This window comes from Pristis pectinata, chromosome 2, assembly GCF_009764475.1.
Source record: "Pristis pectinata isolate sPriPec2 chromosome 2, sPriPec2.1.pri, whole genome shotgun sequence".
Classification (NCBI taxonomy): domain Eukaryota; kingdom Metazoa; phylum Chordata; class Chondrichthyes; order Rhinopristiformes; family Pristidae; genus Pristis; species Pristis pectinata.
In genome coordinates, this window is record NC_067406.1 from 68,479,236 (window position 1) to 68,500,846 (window position 21,611).

Here is a 21,611-nt window from a genome sequence, read left to right on the forward strand (position 1 = left end):
TCCCACCACCTGCCAAAATACAGGTAAAAATGTTTAAATAGGCACTTTTATATTAATACATTTTCAATAGTTAATAGTGCAAAAGTTCTTACTTTAATATTTATTTGTACTTATTCACTGGGAACCAGTGTGAAACTTTCTCTTGATAAGAGGATTTTATTTTGGTTTCCCAGTTTTATGTGTTGGAATGCTAGGCTTTGTGAATCTGTAAGGTTTCAATTTCTAAGCCAAACAAATGCAGCCAGAAGTTATCCATGGTGTGGTACACACCTGCCAGGTCTTGGAGCTAAGCAAGAGATAAATAGGTCTATGTCACCTTCTCTATTCATCGATCACTCTTGGCAGTATATCTTCTGAAGAACATTTGAGATCAGGTTTAGCATTATGTTTAGGTAATTTTTCAGCTGAAATACCATATCAGACCCTTTGTGATTTGAGAGTGCACCTCTTAAATTGCATGGCCCAAGAGAAATATTTATATAATATTCCCAGTAAATTTATGTTTTTGAACATTAGGTCATATACCAGACCAGCTTGATACAGGTTAAAACTACATAGCAAACTTAGTTACGTTTGAAGAGTAGGAAAAGATATTTGACAACTGCACTGAAAATCACTATTACACAAACGGCATATAGTCTATTAAAGTTACAGTTTACCACACTTACTTTTCAACTGTAGAAGACAGCCATTTGTTTTACTGACATAACAGATTTAGCATTGTTGGATTGGATTTCAGTTCTGTGTAACTGCATGAGTTAGGTTTCCCTAATGGAACATCTTTTTAAAATACATAGAATGATGGAGCAGTGGCATGAATCAGCTTTTCTTTGAAGCTGTGTAACTCAGAAGGTTTGAATAAATCTAGTGATAAATCATAGAATATCAAAAACTATTTGAGACGTCATTAAGGTCACCTAATAGCTTCATTTATTTGAAACATTTTTCCAGTCACCCCTGAATTAAATACTATATTTATCTAAGCCGATTCTTGATTACATTAAATGATCCATTGTTGCAACTGTACCATGTCCAATCATCTATTTTACTCTGGGAAGGAATAATATCTATTTTAATCTTGTCTTATGATTACATTAAAAGGACATCCAGATACTTGCAGATCTTGTAGAACTCTTGACATATTGGAAGATATGTTGTTTAAAAGCATGACTGTTGGTTGATATCTTGCTGCTGTATGTAATCAAAAAAATCTAATTGGGTAGTTGTTATTTTTAAGTAATTGTAAAAGCTTTGCTCTTGAAAGATGAATAAAAGAGGAAACTGGGTTTTTCTCTCTTTGCATCTATACTAAGTGTGAACATTGCGTATATGCTGAGTACTAAATGTTTGAGGAACAAGATGAACAAAATCTTGTCAAGGTTTTTTTTAAAATATGGGAATAGCAGTTTTGTCTCATGATCGCTTGAGATTCTCTTGTCCCCAAGTATAGGACAGGTCCTTGGAATATATAGAAGTAATGCAAAATTGTTCTTCTGACTACTTGCATCTATGCTATATGTCCGATGGTAACTTGTAATTTCCTTTGTTTTTCTCTCTACAAATAAAGCCAGTTGTCCTTTCAGTTTTGTTTTGCAATTAACTCAGATGCAGCTTTGAAAAGCTAATTTTGCAATGCGAACAGGTATCAATAAACTTAATGAGATTGGAAGTCATATTTCTGCATGACTGCCATGCACAAGTACAACATGAAGTGTACTTCACCAGTTAATGTTTCCCATCACCCCAACTCTGAAGTCATACTTTCTTGTTGGACATTTCTTTAACAAGCATATATTGCTGTTATTCATCAATTAGCCTTGATAAAAGTGTTTGATGTGTTTTTGCAATTAAAATGACAAAACTAAGTGTACTCCTGCTCTCAACCTGATGGGTGCACACTGCAGGTTAAGAAGGAGGTACCATTGGCAATTTCTATCTGTCATGCCCAAATCAGGAGCTAGAAGTAATTCTCTTGTCACACTGTTCCTTAATTGTTCTCAAGCAGGCTGATCTCAGCCAGGCAGCAAAGTAGGCTTTGGCTTGCTACTGATAGCAAATTTTTACCAGCTCATTATGACTGCTTGGTACTCTGAGTACTCAAAAGTATTTTAAGTGGTTAATGGTGAAATTCATATACGCTTTTCAAATTATAGTTTGGCAACCACCTGTTGGCTTTCATTTTATCTCCATGTAACCACAATAATCTCAAAGTTCGATATAAGAAGATGAATTTAAATTAATCTTTTCTGGAATACTGTGACTGTATTACCATATTTTATTTCTCTTTAAATCCTTTAGCAACCATGCCCTTTAATTATTTCCTTTCATACATTATCAATAGTTTTAAATAATATTGATTGAAAATGTACCCCTCCCCCATTTGATAACGCATTTTCTGCATGTTCATACAATGCAGTGAAACAAAATATGTAATTTATTTTGCTTTTTGGCAGTATTATCTACCATATCAAATTTATCAGTTATCACTACCTTGTCTAGCTGGACTCGTTGCATTTTTGCTTTTCATTCTAGGGGATTTTTTGGTTTTGAAAGCATGTGTTTTTTTTTTGCTGCTCATAATTTCCTGTTACATAACAATTTATTTTGTTCATATTCTTTCATATCCTTCTGTTTTGCCAGGTGTCAGTTGACATTGCAAGTCAATGAATTGGAGACAGGGTAGGGTGTATGACAGGGCTTGCTTCAGTCAATTTTACAGCAGAGTCAATTTACACAATCCATTTAAACAGAATTTATGATTTTAAAAAAATCATCTTTCCTCGATAAAAGTAGGATAATTTCCTGAGTACAATGCAGTGAGTTCAAAATGATTAAATGCAAATTGTGTGTCTAAAATCAGTCTGAAGTTACTTACAGCAGTGCTTTTAATGGCTTTGACTGATGACAAATTTAGCCAGTCATCTTTTAGCTCAGAGTATTAAGTTTCAGCATTAGGAAAACCAGTTGAATGTTTTTTCTCTTAATGCTGAAACAGCAATCCATCCTGTCCCTATCAAGTAGAAAGGCATAATTGCATGATAAAATTCAATTCAGCAAAAAAATTGACAATTTGAGAACATTTTAAACATGTTTTAAAAAAAAATCCTCTTAGTTACCCATAAAGCTTTTGTTTCAATAACACTATCAAGGTCTCTGAGGAAGCATTGAAACAGAGATTCTGCTGTCATGAAGTACTCGATTATCCCTTTTGAAGAATGAGGGGCAGCTCTTTGCACTCTATGATGTATTACTGTAATCAGTAAAGAGTGAATATGCAGTGGCTGTTAGGAGAGAGCAACAGAATGGGATGAGCTGAATTGCTCTTGTGTGGAGCCAATGTGAACTCAGCAGGCCAACTGGTCTCCTTGCACACTGTGACCATTCTGTGATTCTGTAGTGGAGGCTGATTCAATTGAACTAACCATTTTAACATACTCCTATCTCAGCAACAGCCACAATCAGAAGGTTCAGATGCATATGTTGGACTTGATGAGTTCTATCATCATGGAAGGAGATGGAGTAACTCAGGACCTACTGGACTCCATTCTTATCAACCTTATTCCTGCGCACAAGGTTTGTTTCTTGACCAAAATATTTTTAAGGTGATCCAGAATATTTCCAAGAAATTGAACATAACTGTCTGATTAGTGTTCAAAATGGCAATTTCCTCCCTCTGATGTTTCCTGGCAGTGTTACCTGTATCATATTCTTACTTTTCTCTGATACTCACCAGATTCTGTAACTTCTAATAATTAGGGAAGTCCTTGGCAATTTTTCTCTTTAGTGTTTTATTAAACAGCTTTACTTTTTTTTGAAAACATTGAGAAGTTTTCACAGGGATTTAAGAATATTAGTGCATGAAAAATTGAAACAGGAGACCAGTGAGACCCTCACACTTGCTCTGCCGTTCATTTAGAGTATGCCACTCTCCTATATCAATGTCATATCCCTTGATTTCCTTAATTTGCCTTGAATATACTCAGCCACTGTGCCTCTGCAGTCCTCTTGGATTAAGAATTCCAAAGATTCACTCCCCTCACAATAGAGAAATTCCTTCTTCTCTCAAACCTGTGTGGCCAACCTCTTCTTTTGATGGTGGACCCTGGGTCATGACACCACAGTCAAGGGGGACCTTTGCTTTGACAATCCCTGTGTGAATTTTGTATGCTTCAATGAGATCACTTCTCATTCTTCATAACTTTCTTTTACAAGCATATCCTGCTTTGGGTTGGGTGATCAGACCTGTACACAATATTCCACATGCGATCTCAGGAGGGTTCTTTGTAATTGCATTAAGATGTCTTCACTGTTGGACTCCTGTCCCTTGTAATAAAGGATAATGTATAATCTGCCTTTCTGATCTCTTGCAGTACTTGAATTTTAACTTAAACTGATCCACATATAAGTACACCCCGGTCCCACTGAACTTCTTTAAATGATTCTCAATTAACAAGCTTACTCTGCTTTGCTTTTAAAATTCATTTTTAAGAATAAACATACTTTCTTTATCAACGTACTTTGTTTATTCAGCCATAAGATAAATAGGTGGTTGGGAGGAGAGGTGGGTTGTTGGTGAAATCATTTGAAACTCTCCCTTTGAGGAAAAGTTAAAAATGTATTGCAGGTTTTTTGAAGTTGCTTTAAAGTTTTAAAGAATACCACTGTCATCATGTTGGGATATTTTTCTATTTGTCTTGTTTTTTTTCACATCTTCAATCATGGTACTTCTTTTAAAAAGAAAATCCTGATAATTTTCATAAATTAGAAAAATTAAGATGAAGAATTTTTGGATTAAAATATGTATACAACATATCTTAAGGGGCTTAAGAGCCAGTTTTAGTTTGTTTTATATCAGGAGGCCTTGCACCAGCCCCGAAAGGGAAGAGGGTGGCACAGCTAGTAGAGCTGCTGCCTCACAGCTCCAGTGACCCAGGTGATCACATGGGTTTCCTCTGGGTGCTCTGGTTTCCTTCCATATCCCAAAAATGTCCGGTTGCTAGTTTAATTGGCCACTGTACGTGGCCTCTAGAATGTAGGCGAGTGGTAGAGTCTAGGGAAGTTGGTGAGAATGTGAGGAGAATGAAAAATGGGGTTAAGTTTATAGTAGGCATGGATTTGACAGTCTGATTTGCCTTTTCTATGTCTATGTCTCTATGACCAAGAGGAAATAACTGGACTGAATTAATTTCCAGTGTTCTTGTTTTTATAAAAAGCAAGTGTTAACAAACTATGATCTTTAAACTAGCTATCTACCTGGTCTAGTTTTGTAGAAGTTGTGTGCAAATAACACAGATGTTCTGTATAATTTTTTTAATAGAATTGAGACAACATTTTGGCGGAAGGGACCCCAAAATCTACCAATGCTCTTTTCTCTATTTTTCTTGAATTGTATGTTGCTAGTTTTCTGGCCTGTTGGAAGACTCCAACACTCTAACTTGTGCATTTTTTGGAATATATGAAATCCAGATTTTTGGCACTAATGATGATCTGGAATTCAAATTTTGTGTTGAGTCTAATGATGTTTTCAGTTGATTTTTGACATGAGTTTAAAAAAAAAACAGGAATGAGAACTCTGAGCAACTCGTGTAGGCATCAGGATGACATTATCACTGTTCAAGTGTAAATCAGCCATCTTAGTACAGAGAAAGATTGATCCTGCTTTATACCTTGGGATCTGTGGCAGCTGCTGATTAGTTGTGCATTGAGCCATGAGTTTAACTGATTTGGGCAGAATACTTGCTCTGAAGATATGTGGTGAAAAATGATACTGTCAAGGTATTGTAAGAGGTAAATATTGATGTGTGTTTTGCATTACCTACAAAAACATTGCTTCATAGATTGTGGTAATTAATAGTAGGAAATGTACATATTTTTATATCATTACACATTTCAGAATATTGTATCCACTGTTATAAACATGCACATAAAGATGTTTGTTAATTTTTTATTTCAGAACGTGAACAAACAAGCTTATGATTTAGCTAAAGTACTCCTGAAGAGAACTGCTCAAACAATTGAACCATGTATTGCAAGTGTAAGTATTTTGATGATAATATTCTAACAAAGTAAAATTCATCTTCATCCCACAAACTCAAGTCTGTGACATGTCAAAGTGTTCAGTTTTGATTCTGGCACTTATAATCTCCATGTCTCAAATATTTGCCTCTTTCAGAATACCCTGCGACTCATTGTGCTCTGTAAACCGGTCCCATCATGTTTGGAACGATAAATCAGCCAACTGGGACGGTTTTTAAGAATTTTTTTGCTTTCCCTGGTTAGTTGCTGCTTTTACTCTTCTGATCCTTCAGTCTGTGCTAGTAAAATAACTGTTTTAAGTAACTGGAGGGTTTTTTAAAACTCTCCATTGCTTGTCAAATCAGGTGCAGTTGATCTGGAGTATTTGGCGATGTCAACTCTTGTTTTAAAATGGAAAAAAGCGAATTCTGCATTTAGATAGCATTTTGATCTGAAACAGCCTGAACCAAATTTATCTAGTAGTATACCCTTTATAACCCCACAATTGGAAAAACTTAAGATAATTATAAGAAATGTCTTTTTCGTTGTTCATGTCTTCCTTCTTCCTTGATGGAGACAGTATTATGAGTAACGCAGTTTCTTCTTTACCAGCCCTCTCCTGTCCGGATGATAGGATCCTTAATTTTGTCACAGAGAAAGTTAGTTTATGTGGTGCAGTTTTCTTCTCCAACTATAATGTTGGCCTTCAAAAAGGACAGACTACTCTCTTTCATGCTGTTCTATAATTGTATTTGCCATTATTTTTTCCTACCAGGGTTATGCTTTGAAGTAGAGTTCTCCAGACTCTTGTAAGAATGGTTTTTGTCCCAGTCCCACTTCTATTCTGTTAGCAGTTCAGTTTTTAGTTCCTTTATACCTTTTGCAAATTTGTGTTTCTTTTTAATTTATTGCTAGGCAGTAGTCTAATTAGCATTCTTACTGATCTATTGTTGGCACTTTTTTAAGTTATGGAACTTGATCTAAATCTTCAAATTTGTTTCTAAAATTACCCTGATTTCTGATCACTAAAGCTTTCACCAAGGCCCTTTTGCTGGTTGTGCTGCAGTTATTAAAAACTTTGTATCATTCATTATTTTGGATGCCATGTCGGGCATTTTGTACTTCTAAATAAATTACCATCTGTTTCGTTTTTTTTGTCTCACTGTCTTGCAACTACCAATTCTTGCTTTGTTAAATCCTCAAACATCCATTGATGTTCTTACCCTCACTGTCTTTGACTTTAAATGGAAAAGCTGCAGGACTTTTAAGTTTTTTCTTTGGATCTGAGCAATGCTAGCAAAGTTTCATTTATTTCTCGTTGCTTTCTGATATTAATGGACTGTTTTCTTAAGCCATTGTTGTCATTACATTGATGGCACTTCAAAAGGATATTTAATATAGAAAATTTTAGGATTTTGACTGAGTGATGTCAAAGGAACAGCAATACATGTCCAGATCAGAATGGTGTGTAACTTGAGCGCATTAACCGATGAAATTAGTTTTCTCAGGAGCTGGGAGGATAGAATATACCAGGCAATTGTGCAATGGCATTCTTTTTTAAGGTTGCATTAAATGGATGATGATTCTGGTGAGCAATTTGAGGGTTTCACCCAAGATTTTGTATATCCACTTGTGAGAATTTTAATATATGAAATAAATCATATCTAAATGCTGGCACTTTACAGTAGTGACAACCTCAGGAGTTCAAATAGAGTAATATACTTTGCATTTTGACTGAAAATGCCTCTTAAAAAACAATTTTTATAATTGCATTTAGCTTGATCTGCCATTATTAAAGTTAGGAAAATTAATAACACTTTTTGTTCTGTTGGCTGTCTGCTCACAGTCATTCTCAGTTAGGTTTTTAGGAATTTAGAACTATGGTGTGTGGAGCAGTTTAGTTCTGTCTTCTGCATTTCTTTAGCTCTATGTTGTAATCTTACACTTTAGAAAGAGGAACCAATCTTGTAATTGATGCTGCTGCTGCTGTTATGGGCCTTTAGTCTCTGCATTGGACCGGGTTGACTTCCCACTTTGATGCTAATAGAGGAATAAGAGAGGCCATGGGCTGTGCAGTTACAGATTGGGATGGTATGTAATTCTGGCCTCAGTCTGGGTCCAAAGTGCATGATAGCTGTCCCATTTAAACATGTTGAAGATGTCGTTAATTTGTTGCAAGTGGCCCAATGGTTATGCAATTTCGCATGATGGAGGGTGAACCATGTTGGAAACGAGATTCTACACTGCCAGTACCTCCTGTTGAAAACAAGTTAAAACTGTTTTATACCCCCAACGGGAGTTTGGAAAGTGTCTTACCTTTTGGCATGTGCAGTCTGGCAGCTATATTCATGATCTAACAAACTTAATCACCATTAGTACAAAACAAATAGTACTAACATAAGGGACAGTTTGTGGGTATACTTTGTTGGTGGAACCACAATAAGCCTCACTGTATAACAAAAGAGTGGCATGTGATGCAGTAGTTACCTCACAGCTCCAGAGACATGGGTTCAATCCTAATCTCTGGTAGATCAAGGTCCTGTATCAATATCATATGGCACAGCTAATTTTCCTTTCGGATACAAGAAATCCTGTACCACGTGACTGATAATGTCCTTTCAATTTAATAATTTTAGATAAATTGGTTTCCTGTCATGATTAAATTGACAGCTTACATATGACTACTGTACCACATTATTGATTTCTTAGTTGTTTTGTGAAGTGGCCTATCAGATCATTAAGTTATTTTAAACTACCATGCAAATGGTTCATGAAGACCCACTGTCATCTTATTAGAGACACCAAGGATGGAAAATAAGTGGCAGCAGTGCCCATGCACAATGAATGAATAATTAAAGTATCCAAGTGATAGCATCAAAATGTTAATATTGTAAGATTGGATGTTCTAAGTTTGCCCAAATCTTTTGCTAAACCATTGCCATTATGTCCCTCCAACGTTTCTTTTCATTTTTTTGTGGAGCTGAGTGACTCAACTGAAGGAGGAAAGACCAGGCATGGATAGCAGATTTTCTTCTTGGTAGACCAGTTAGATTTGTACAATAAATAATAATTTGACCTGGTAGTAGTCCTTAAACTACTGGATTCACTGGGCCAAAACTTGGTTGGAAATGCTGAGAGTCCCGTACTGTAAACTCTGAACTGCCAGCTATTTTTACCACCAAGTTTAGGATTGTATGAATTTGTCCTGCATTTATTAACTGCACTTTGCCAACTATTATATAAAAAAAACTGCATTCTGGTGTTATCCAGCAATAGAACAAGCTTGCTGCAATTCACCAGTGCATGCACTGGAATTAGTCCACTGAATCTGTATCAGGTTAGGTGTGCCATAGGAACAAAGAGTCTTTTCGTTTCATTGGAGGGGAATAGCTAGGACCCTGTTTAACTCTTGAACTATGCATGTCAAAAAGAAATTTGGTAACTGAATACCAGCTGGTCAAATTATTATTATCTTTCTTTGGCTATTAAATTAGAAGTCACCCATACAGAAAAACATGCTTGTAAATCACGAAAATAAACATTTTAAAAATTGTAGTAACATTCTTACATTTATTTCATTTTTCATATTTCCTTAAGGCATAGGCCATTTGACCTATTGTGTCTATGACAGCTCAAAGCAATCCCCACCACCAATTTTCTCTGTAGTCTTTGTAACCACCCCCCCCCCCCCCACCCATTCCCATAATTTCTCCATCCAACCTATATTAGAGGTAATTTACAGAGGATAATTAGCTGACCAGTCCATATGTCTTTGGCACATGGGAGGAAACCAGAGTACCCAAAGAGAACATGCAAATTTCACACAGAGAGCAGAGGAGGTCAGGATTGGACACGGGTCAGTGGAGTTGTGAGGCAGCAGTTTTACTAGCTGTGCCACTGTGGATCTTGTTTGATTTTATTGTTTTTTTTTAAATAACCAGTCTGGTTAAAATATGTGTTAGTTTTCATATATTTCTTTCTCAGTGCATTTGTTTCAAGGCTCATTCAGCTGAAACAGAAGAATTCACAGAGGAGAGATACCTCACCAGCTCTTGGTTATAGTCTGGTTAATATGTTATGCCATTACAAAGGACAACTGGCTGAATTATGCTACATTTTTAATAATCATTTTTATAATAAAGTATCAGAATACTTGGAGCAAGATATACATTTAAAATAACTGTTTTTGCACTAGAATAGATTTGAATAAGCACTTTATGTTGCCATGTTATTTTGACATCTTAATCCTTTTTCAACTTCCAAATTTTTGGGTAGCTACTGTATTCTGTGTCAAAAATATCTATTAATGCTATGAAAAAGAACTTCCCATATATGCCATTTTCCTAGCTATTTAGCATTAAGGTTTCTGGATCAGAAATGGATTCTTTGGTGCCTCTTGCTGTATAAATTCATTTGAAACTGTAAAAATTTAGTATCCACACGCTGGAATAAACATCTAAACTGAATTGGTTTTGAATAGGACTTAAAACAGCAAATAAGCATTTTAATGGAAAAGCATAATGGGAAAATATGGCAGCACTCATGACAGATGATAGGATTTTGCTATCTTTAGATAATTACTCCGTGATTTTTGAGTTAGTAGATAGAATTGTTATAAATGTCCCAAGCATTGTAATAGGTATTCTTAATTGCATAACTTGTACATTTTAATGTTTTGTTGTTAATGACCTCATTAACATGTTTCAACACTTTATATTGTTTCTTGGAATTTCTTCCACCAGTTCTTTAACCAGGTCCTAGTTCTGGGAAAGTCTTCCGTCAGTGATTTGTCTGAACATGTTTTTGATCTCATTATGGAGCTTTTCGCTATTGATCCTCATCTGCTACTCTCAGTTATGCCACAGCTCGAGTTTAAGCTGAAGGTGAGCTTTAATTATGTTTAAGGATTGATGATTGTGAAGACAACCATTCCTCAATAGTAACATATATCTTATGAATGGTAATGTTGAAGCAATTTTGATATGATGGAAACAATTGTAATAATATAAACAAAAGAAATGAAAATTCCTATTACAACATTATTAAGCAGGAGCTGGGAGCAGCTGTTATTGGGCAAGTCCACATCTGACATTGAATTCATGACTGGCATGTTCCAGTGAGGAAGAAAGACAAGGATGGCAAGGTTTGCAAACCTAGGATGACAAGCGATGTTGCAAATATAGTCAAAAGGAAAAGGAAGTATATGCAAGGTTTAGGAAGCTGAAGTCAGGCAGGGCCCTTAAATAATATAAAGAAAGCAGGAAAGAACTCAATGAGAGAATCAGGAGGGCCAAAAGGGGCCATGAAATGTTCTTTCAGAGTAGGATTAGAGAAAATCCAAAGGCATTTTATACAGTGGCATGCAAAAGTTTGGGTACCCCTAGTCAAACTTTCTGTTAATGTGAATAGCTAAGTGAGTAAAAGATGACCTGATTTCCAAAAGGCGCAAAGTTAAAGATGACACACTTCTTTAATATTTTAAGCAAGATTACTTTTTTATTTCCATCTTTTATAGTTTCGAAATAATGAAAAAGGAAAAGGGCCCAAAGCAAAAGTTTGGGCACCCTGCATGGTCAGTACTTAGTAACATCCCCTTTGGCAAGTGTCACAAACCAGCAACAAAAGAAACACACTGAGCATGATTCAGTGTTAAAAACTATTTTATTAATCACTACTTATGATAATACGTAAAATAAAAGTAAAAATGTTAGTATGTTAGAATTCAAAAATGTTAAACCTTGAACGTTAACCCCAAAACTAAACTCATCGTGTGTGTGTGTGACAAAGTCCAAAACTCCCAGTTCCGGAATGGTTCTTAAAGTTCAGTTCCGCAAGCCATAAGGTGAAACATGAGCAAGGGCTTCTTCAACAACCACCGTTGTCTGAAGATAAGATGTAGATGTAGAAAAACATAGAGAGAGTACATACGAAATCCAAATGTTCCACAATGGAACCCAAACGACACTCCAGTGTTTACTCGGTAGTGACTTCCTCACCCCGAAAAGCATCCGAACCGTGGTCGTCCACACACAAATACCTGTTTCCTTCTACAGGTCAGCAACAAAGTGAACTCCACCGGATTACTTCCAACTTCCATACATGGATTTCAGTGGCAAACACAGTTATTGTTTCTCATCCATCGATAGAGAAAACAAGCAGGCTGGTGTCTCTCTCCCTTCTCTCTCTCTCTCCTTCTTCTTCTAACCTCTTCAACAACGTCATTACGTCCTTTATCTTCTATTGACGTAAGCACGCCCCACACACACATACACACACACACTCTATCTTAAAGGGACTTTCACTGAGTCCGTAACACAAGTATTACAGCTTGTAAATGCTTTCTGTAGCCAGCTAAGAGTCTTTCAATTCTTGTTTGGGGGATTTTCGCCCAGTGTTCCTTGCAAAAGTCTTCTAGTTCTGTGAGATTCTTGGGCTGTCTTGCATGCACTGCTCTTTTGAGGTCTATCCACAGATTTTCGATGATGTTTAGGTCGGGGACTGTGAGGGCCATGGCAAAACCTTCAGCTTATGCCTCTTGAGGTAGTCCATTGTGGATTTTGAGGTATGTTCAGGATTGTTATCCTGTTGTGGAAGCCATCCTCTTTTCACCTTCAGCTTTTTTTTTTACAAAACGGTGTGATGTTTGCTTCCAGAAATTGCTTGTATTTAATTGAATGCATTCTTCCCTCTACCAGTGAAATGTTCCCGTGCCACTGGCTGCAACACAAGCCCAAAGCATGATCGATCCACCCCCGTGCTTAACAGTTGGAGAGGTGTTCTTTTCATGAAATTCTGCACCCATTTTTCTCCAAATATACCTTTGCTCATTGCGGCCAAAAAGTTCTATTTTAACTTCCATCAGTCCACAGGTCTTGTTTCCAAAATGCATCAGGCTTGTTTAGATGTTCTTTTGCAAACTTCTGATGCTGAATTTTGTGGTGAGGACACAGGAAAGTTTGGAGAAAAAAGGGTGCAGAATTCCATGAAAAGAACTCCTCTCCAACTGTTAAGCACGGGGGTGGATCGATCATGCTTTGGGCTTGTGTTGCAGCCAGTGGCGCGGGGAACATTTCACTAGTAGAGGGAAGAATGAATTCAATTAAATACCAGCAAATTCTGGAAGCAAACATCACACCATTCGTACAAAAACCGAAGATGAGAAGAGGATGACTTCCACAACGGGATAACGATCCTCAACACACCTCAAAATCTACAATGGACTACCTCGAGGCACAAGCTGAAGGTTTTGCCATGGCTCTCACAGTCCTCCAACCTAAACATCATCGAAAATCTGTGGATAGACCTCAAAAGAGCAATGCATGCAAGATGGCCCAAGAATCTCACAGAACTAGAAGCCTTTTGCAAGGAAGAATGGGTGAAAATCCCCCAAACAAGAATTGAAAGACTCTTAGCTGGCTACAGAATGTGTTTACAAGATGTGATACTTGCCAGAGGAGATGTTACTAAGTACTGACCATGCAGGGTGCCCAAACTTTTGCTTTGGGCCCCTTTTCCTTGTTTGTTATTTTAGAACTGTAAAAGATGGAAATAAAAAAGTAATCTTGCTTAAAATATTAAAGAAGTGTGTCATCTTTAACTTTGTGCCTTTTGGAAATTAGGTAATCGTTTACTCGCTTAGCTATTCACATTAACAGAAATATTGACCAGGGGTGCCCAAACTTTTGCATGGTAGCTAAGAAGAGGGTAGGACTGCTTAAGGACAAAGGAGGAAATCTATGCCTGGAACCAGAGGAAGTGGGCAAGGTACTAAATTAGCATTTTGCATCAGTATTGACCAAGGAAAAGGACATGTAGGATTGTGAGATCAGTGTGGATTATGCTAATATTCTAGGGCATGGTGATAATTGGGAAGGTGGTGGTGTTGGGTCTCTTGAAGAACATCAAGGTGGATAAATCCCTGGGGCCAGAAGGAATCTATCTCAGGTTATTAATAGCAGCAAGACAGGAGATTGCTGGGGCCTTGGCAGAGACCTTTGTATCCTCTCTAGCACACAGGCAAGGTCCCAGAGGATTGGACAGTAGCCAAAGTTGTTCCTTTATTTAACAAGGACAATAGGGATAATCCAGCATATTAAAGGCTGGTGAGTCTTACATCAGTAGTAGGGAAGCTATTGGAAAGGGTTCTTAGGGATAGGATTTACTTGCATTTGAAAAAGCGTGGGCATATTAGGGATTGTCAGCATGGCTTTGTGCGGGGCAGGTCATGTCTTATGAGTTTTTTGGGAAGGTGATGAAGATGATTGAGGGTAGGCAGTGGATTGGCTACATGGACTTTAAGGCATTTGACAAGATCCATCGTAGTAGGCTGATCCAGAAGATTAAGACACATAGGATCCACAGTGACTTGGTAGATTAGATTTCAAGTTGACTTGGCCATAGAAGACAAAGGGTAGTGGTAGAGGGATATTTCTCTGACTGGAGGTCCATGACTGATGGTGTTCTGTCGTTTGTGATATATTGGGCTGTTTTGTAAACCTGTAGACAACGCAAAGACTGGTGGAGTTGTGGATACTGAAAAAAGTTGTCAAAGGATACAGCAAGATATAGATCAGTTTGAAGTATGGGCAGAGAAATGGCAGATGGAGTTCAGTCCAGGCAAGTGTGAGGTGTTGCACTTTGGGAGGTCAAATGTAAGGGGAAAGTATACGGTAAATGGCAGCACCCTTAAGAGCATTGATATACAGAGGGGTCATGGGGTGCACCTCCATAGCTCCCTGAAAGTGACAGCACAAATAGATAGTGGTAAAGAAGGTGTACAATGTGCTTGCCTTCATCAGTCAGGGCGTTGAGTATAAAAGTCCGAAACTCACATTGCAGCTGTATAAAACTTTGGTTAGGCTCTACTTGGAGTACTGTATGCAATTCTGGTTGCCACATTACAGGAAGGATATGGAGGGTTTGGAGAGGGTGCAAAAGAGGTTTACCTGGCTGTTGCCTGGATTGGGAAGTATTAGCTAGAAGGAGAGGTTGGACAAACTTGGATTTTTTTCTCTGGCGCATTGGAGACTGAGGGGCAACCTGATGGAAGTATGTAAAATTATGAGAAGCATAAATAGGGTAAACAGGGTCTTTTTCTCGGGGTGAAAATGTCAAATAGGAAAGGCATAGTTTTAAAGTGAGAATGAGAAAATTTAAAGGTGTGTGGGGCAAGTATTTTTTGCAGAGTGGTAGGTGACTGGAACACACTGCTAGGGTGGTGGAAGCAGATGTGATAGTGACATTTAAGAGGCATTTAGACAGGTGCATGACCATGCAGGGAATGGAGGGATATGTATCACATGCAGGCAGATGGGATTACTTTAATTTGGCATTATGGTCGGCACAGAGATGGTGGGCCAAAGGGCCTGTTCCTGTGCTTTACTGTTCTATGACTAAGCAAGGTGTAGAGAAAGAGGTAATATTCAGTAAGCATCTGTGGAACAAAAGGGTTAATGCTTCAGATCAATGGTTTTGCCTTGGAACTTTGGCGAGAAATGACAATTATAGATCCTGAATTTAAAATTGTGTTTAAATGATCACAAAACTTTTTAATTTACAGATTCAGTAAACAAAAGTAGGAGGCTAGAATGTAAGGGCTGATGAAAATTGTTAAAATGTTAGTTTCTGTCCTTACTAGTTTGATAAATTTGAAGTGACCAAAATGGAAAGTGTTGAATTTCCGATTGATAATATCCCATGGGCCGAATGGCCTGCTTCTGCTCCCTTGTCTTGTGGTAATTAGATTACCAAAAAAAATGATCTTTTGGGAGCTTGTAAAATTGCCATCATTTATGCCCATCTTGGATTTAAATTTTTTAGTCAGTATGATTCAGATTTGTTAATCCATGTAACCATGTTTTCTGTTTATCCTTAAAAATGAAGTTATTTGTGCTGCTTTGTACCTGGATAGGAAAGTAAAGATGACAGTGAACCAGTGGATAAGAAATTGGCATCATCACAGGAAACGTTCATGGTGGATGGTTGTTTTTTGGGCTAGGGAAGGATATGCACTAATGTTCCCCAAGAGTCAGTATTTGGACCACTGCTTTACTTATAATGCCTGGATAAATTTCAGAATCATCAAACTTGAAAGTGTCAGTTTTGAAGATGATGGTAAAAGACTTGAAGAGGATGTAGGTGTAACGGGAGGATGAAATTTAACACCGGGAAGTGAAGTAATGTAGTTTAGTAGTAAGAACAAGATGATGTAGTATAATGGCCTGGAGTTTCCTGAGAAATGTGAGCAATTGAACATGTATCTGCAGGGAGGAAGTTCAGGACTCCTGCATAAGCATGAAAGTCCCAGACTTCCTGACCAGTTCTAGCCAGTGATATCCTGGCTGAATGTTGATACTGGACTTTTCTGGAGTCCAGCAGTAGAGCAAAACTTCCTGCAGTTTCCCAACAGTTCCACTGTGAAGCCTGCCTGACTCCTTTAATTTTAGTTCAGAGTGAAAGAGCCAATTTTATGGTAATTTACAATGTTTTTTTCGTTGCTCTAATCATAAATCTGATGGATTTATATTTTAATTTTAAACTATTTTAATAACCTTGGAAGTTTGTGAATGACAGACAAAAAAAATATAGGATCCCAGATTTTATGAATGGACACTGTACTATAGCAATCATGTTGAACCTTGATAAAATACTGTTGTGTCTCAACTAGAATATGCGTGTAATCCTGGCCCACACAATCTAGAAAGGATGTGAAGGCTCTACAGAGGATGCAGAAATTATTTAGTAGAATACTGCTAGAGTTGAGGGACTAAAGTTACATGACAGGACTGGAGTGGCTGGGATTGTGATTTGACAAAAGCCCAGACAGTGAAAAAGGAGAATCATCTGGCAGAAGGTGAGAAAACTTGAGGACATCATTAAAGTGACTGGGGGGAAAAAAGTCAATAGAATTGGGAATTGAGGTTTGATGAAGTAAAGTGAACCAAAGTTTTGGCGGTGTAACCATTCTATTTCAGCTAGAGGCAATAAACTTGGTAACAAAGTCTTTCAGTGGTTTTCTGGTTTTAGTTTGGAATAGAACAAATGATGGCCAGTTCGATAGATCATGCAGCCACTTGTGTAAAGAATGGGGTTGAAGCTGGAATGCACTCCATCTGACAAGTGGAGCACTTGTTTGATCTCTCTAATCTTTCTTCCAATGTGATTCCATTAAAGCCTTAAAATAACAGCTTGGCTGTTTGAGGCAAATGAGAAATTTCTTCATTCTGAGGGTAGTGAGTCCTTGAAATGCTTGACCAAAGAGGATTGTGGAGTCTCATTTGCTGAGCATACTCAACATGGAGATCACTTGATTTTTCAATATTAATGGAATCGAGGATTATTACACGGAAGTAGCACTGTCAAAAAAAAATCAGTCATGATGAATTATGGTGCTGAATCGTGTACTTCCGTTTCTGCTATATTCTGCTCATATTTGCAACTTTTGTTACTTTCTTGACATTCCCATTCCCTTCAATATAAATTGGATGTGGTACCAAAATGGTAAATGTAGAGAGGGCTGGGGATGATTCCTCCCATAATGTATGCCTTGAAAGGTGGTGCTTTTTTTTTGCCCAGTCAGGGAGATAGACTCGCAAGTCACTCATCCTCTAAATTCAAAATAATGAAGACAGGCAGAATAAAGGCAGAAAACTGATAATGTAGTTTGGGGATTTGAGAGCAGGAAGACAATTACTGTTATTTTGTGGTAGATCTTTATTTTAACAAGAGCTGTGAGTGTTTTGGCTTGTTGAATGGTAATGTTGTAGTCTCGTAGTTTTGTCAGGGTAGTTCTTATAGCTTGCAGGAGTGGAAAGATCAGGAGACTGAGACCCAGACTTGCTTTGATATCATTTAAGCTATCTACTTTAACCCAACCTTCTGACCAAGTTCCCTTCAGCTCTCTATCCTTGAATCGTCTCTTGCCCTTCATGCAATGGCACCTACATGCTTTCAATCATTTGATCACGCACTGGTTCAACCACCGAAAGACAGTTTCTCGTGGCATTTTGTCATACAACATTTGTGTATTATTAATTTTGTAACTTAGTTTCATAGGCAAACAAAAATTACAATTATGTTTTATCATTGTTCATGTAGTTTTTCCAGTTCTTTCGAGTAAAAACATGAGAAGAGATTCATTGCATAAATATTTTTAAAATAAAACATTGCTTGTCAAAATCAGTTGTTGCCTTCAGTTGAGCTTTCACTTGGGTGGGGTGGAACTGTGTGTCTCTACAGCCATTCAACTAATATATTTGTTATTTTTTGTTGCTTTCTGGCATAATTGAATGATAAATCTGAAATAAAAACACAATGATCAGCAGATCAGGTATCACCTGCAAGATTTTCTGGGAGTAATTTGGAAGGCGCGGGATCAGTTCATCCCTAACAAGAAGCAGCATTCTAAAGGGAGGATGAGGCAACTGGCTGACAAGGGAAGTCAAAGACAGCATAAAACAAAAGAGGGCATAGAATATTGCCAAAATTAGCAGGAAGCTAGAGGATTGGGAAGCTTTTAAAAACCAACAGAAGGCAATTAAAAAAGCAATAAGGGGAAAATAGATGAAATATGATGGTAAGCTAGCCAATAATATAAAAGAGGATACCAAAAGTCTTTCAGATATGTTAAGAGTAAAAGAGAGGCAAGAGTGGGCGTCAGACTGCTGGAAATGACGCTGGGGAAGTAGTAATGAGAAACAGAGAATTGTCGGATGAACTGAATAAGTATTTTGCTTCAGTCTTCAATGTGGAAGACACCAGTAAGATGCCAGAAATTTGAGAGAGTCGGGGCAGAAGTGAGTATAGTTGCTATTACTAAGAAGAAGATACTTGGGAAGCTGAAAGGTCTAAAGGTGGATAAGTCACCAGGACCGTATGGACTACACCCCAGGGTCCTGAAAGAGGTAGCTGAAGAGATTGTGGAGGCATTAGTAGTGATCTTTCAAGAATCACTAGTCATGATTGGTTCCAGAAAACTGGAAAATCACAAATGTCAATCCACTCTTTAAGAAGGGAGGAAGGCAAAAGACAGGAAATTATAGGCCAGTTAGCCTGACTTCAGTGGTTGGTAAGATATTAGAGTCCATTATCAAGGATGAGATTTCAGGGTACTTGGAAGCACATGATAAAGTAGGCTGAAGTCAGCATGGTTTCCTTAAGTGGCGATCTTGTCTGACAAATCTGTTGGAATTCTTTGAGGAAGTAACAGGCAGGATAGACAAGGAGAGTCAGTGGATGTTGTTTACTTGGATTTTCAGAAGGCCTTTGACAAGGTGCTGCACATGAGGCAGCTAAACAAGATAGGATCCCATGGTATTACGGGAAAGGTACTAGCATGGATAGAATATTGAGATTGGCTGACTGACAGAAGACAGAGTGGGAATAAAGGGGGCCTTTTCTGGTTGGCTGCTGGTGACTAGTGGTGTTCCTCAGGGGTTGGTGTTGGGTCTGCTACTTTTCACGTTATATGTTAAAGAGCTGGATGATGAAATTGATGGTTTTGTGGCCAAGTTTGCAGATGATACAAAGACAGGTGGAGGGGCAGGTAGTGTTGAGGAAGCAGGGAGTCTGCAGAAGGACTTGGACAGGTTGGGAGAATGGGCAATAAAGTGGCAGATGGAATACAGCGTAGGGAAGTATATGGTTATGCATTTTGGTAGAGGGAATAAAGGTGTAAACTATTATCTAAACGGAGAGAATTCAGAAATCAGAGGTGCAAAGATACTCGGGAGTCCTCGTGCAGGATTCCTTAAAGGTTAACTTGCAGGTTGAGTCGGTAGTAAGGAAGGCAAGTGCATTATCAGCATTCATTTTGAGAGGATGAGAATATAAAAGCAAGGATGTAATGCTGAGGCTTTGTAAGGTGTTGGTCAGACCACATTTGGAGTATTGTGAGCAGCTTTGGGCCCCTTATCTAAGGAAGGATGTGCTGGTGTTGGAGAGGGTCCAGAGGAGGTTTACGAGAATGATCCCAGGGATGAAAGGGTTAACATATGAGGAGCTTTTGATAGCTCTGGGGGATCTCATTGAAATCTATCGAATATTGAAAGGCCTGGATAGAATGGACGTAGAAAGGATGTTTCCAGTAGTGGGAGAGTCTGGAACCAGAGAGCACAGCCTCAGAACAACAGGACGTCCCTTTAGAACTGAGATAAGCAGGAATTTCTTTAGTCAGAGGGTGGTGAATCTTTGGAATTCATTGCCACAGACAGTTGTAGAGGCCAAGTCATTGGGTATATTTAAAGTGGAGGTTGATAGGTTCTTGATTAGTAAGGGCATCAAAGGTTACGAGAGAAGGCAGGAGAATGGGGTTGAGAGGGAAAGATAAATCAGCCATGATCGAATGGCGGAACAGACTTGATGGACGGAATGGCCTAATTCTGCTCCTATGTCTTATGAATAATGCATGTTATAGGTTGTGCATATTAGTTATGCTGGCTGAGGTATTCTATATTAAAAAGAAATCATTGGCTTATGCCAAGTTTAGATGCAAATTTGGTGTAATGACTAGAAAATGCATTCTGTATTTCAAGCTTTCAATTATGGTAAAAATACAAGTACAATAAGGTTTTGCTATGAGGAGGTCACCAGTATGAAAGTACCTTACTTGCATTGTCTATACAATGGTAAAGATAATGTGTAAATAAAGTACATAATGCTCATAACTGTTTTGTAGTTAGTGAATTATGTGCACAAGTGATGAAATATCTGAATGCATCTGGCTGTGAAAAAAAATGTCTCTCTGCCTATCCATTACCTTCCTTTGTATCCATATGTTCAACAACCTTCAGTTGAAACTGCTGGAACCTTGGCATCTGGCCAAGTGTGCTTCTGGTGCATCCTGATTATCTTAGCCACAGACAAGATAATTTCTAACTTCAACTGTGCATTGAGCTTTAAATGTTTGATATTTTGTGATTTTGGTTGTAGATTGCTTTACTCCTGCAGGAACTGTTAGTTCTTGTGTAGTATCTTCAGTTTGTTTTTCCAGAGCAACGATGGAGAAGAACGACTAGCAGTTGTTCGACTCTTGGCAAAACTATTTGGTGCAAAGGATTCGGAGCTTGCAACACAAAATCGCCCTCTGTGGCAGTGTTTCCTGGGACGGTATGTTTTTTGGTTTAATTGGAAGTTCAAAATATTTAATTGCAGTCTATTAATATTATGTTCAACCATTGAAAAATTCTCTCAAAGGCTCAAGAAAAGGCTCTGAGGTATGGTTCTGAAGGGGACTATATCATACCCTACCCAAGTGGTCATTCTATGTAGCTAGTAGATGTAAATATTCTCCATTCGGAGAAATGGATTAAAAAAAACTTCAAAAATTCAAAATACTGCAGGTACTGGAAATCTGAAATAAAAACAAGTGCTGAAAATGCTCAGCAGGTCAATATCAACTAAACTTGATTGAATTTGTTTAAAGTAATTGTAGCAGTAGGAGAAATGAAGTTGGATGGGGCTTTAATTGATAGATCATGTCAAGAATAGTTATGTATACATGACTAATGTAGCATGATTGCTTGTAATGAGAAAAAACATCCAAGTGGGTTCAATTGGTGGAAACTTTCTGGCCTGTACATTTTTTAAAACAATTGGTT

At 37.8% G+C, this 21,611-nt stretch overlaps 1 protein-coding gene across 8 annotated transcripts in view; it reads left to right on the top strand.

Annotated features, from left to right (window-relative positions):
- The window catches only part of pds5a (PDS5 cohesin associated factor A), a 120,088-nt gene that overhangs the window by 32,458 nt on the left and 66,019 nt on the right, over positions 1-21,611 (top strand). For 7 of the 8 annotated variants that reach the window (XM_052034201.1, XM_052034191.1, XM_052034212.1 and 4 more), the window contains exons 6-9: positions 3,447-3,573; positions 5,954-6,034; positions 10,758-10,898; positions 21,005-21,120. In XM_052034201.1, the coding sequence (XP_051890161.1) occupies positions 3,447-3,573; positions 5,954-6,034; positions 10,758-10,898; positions 21,005-21,120 (465 nt within the window). Of the gene's footprint in view, positions 1-3,446; positions 3,574-5,953; positions 6,035-6,183; positions 6,275-10,757; positions 10,899-21,004; positions 21,121-21,611 lie in introns of those variants that run through there. The other variant, XM_052034246.1, reaches the window with a different exon arrangement.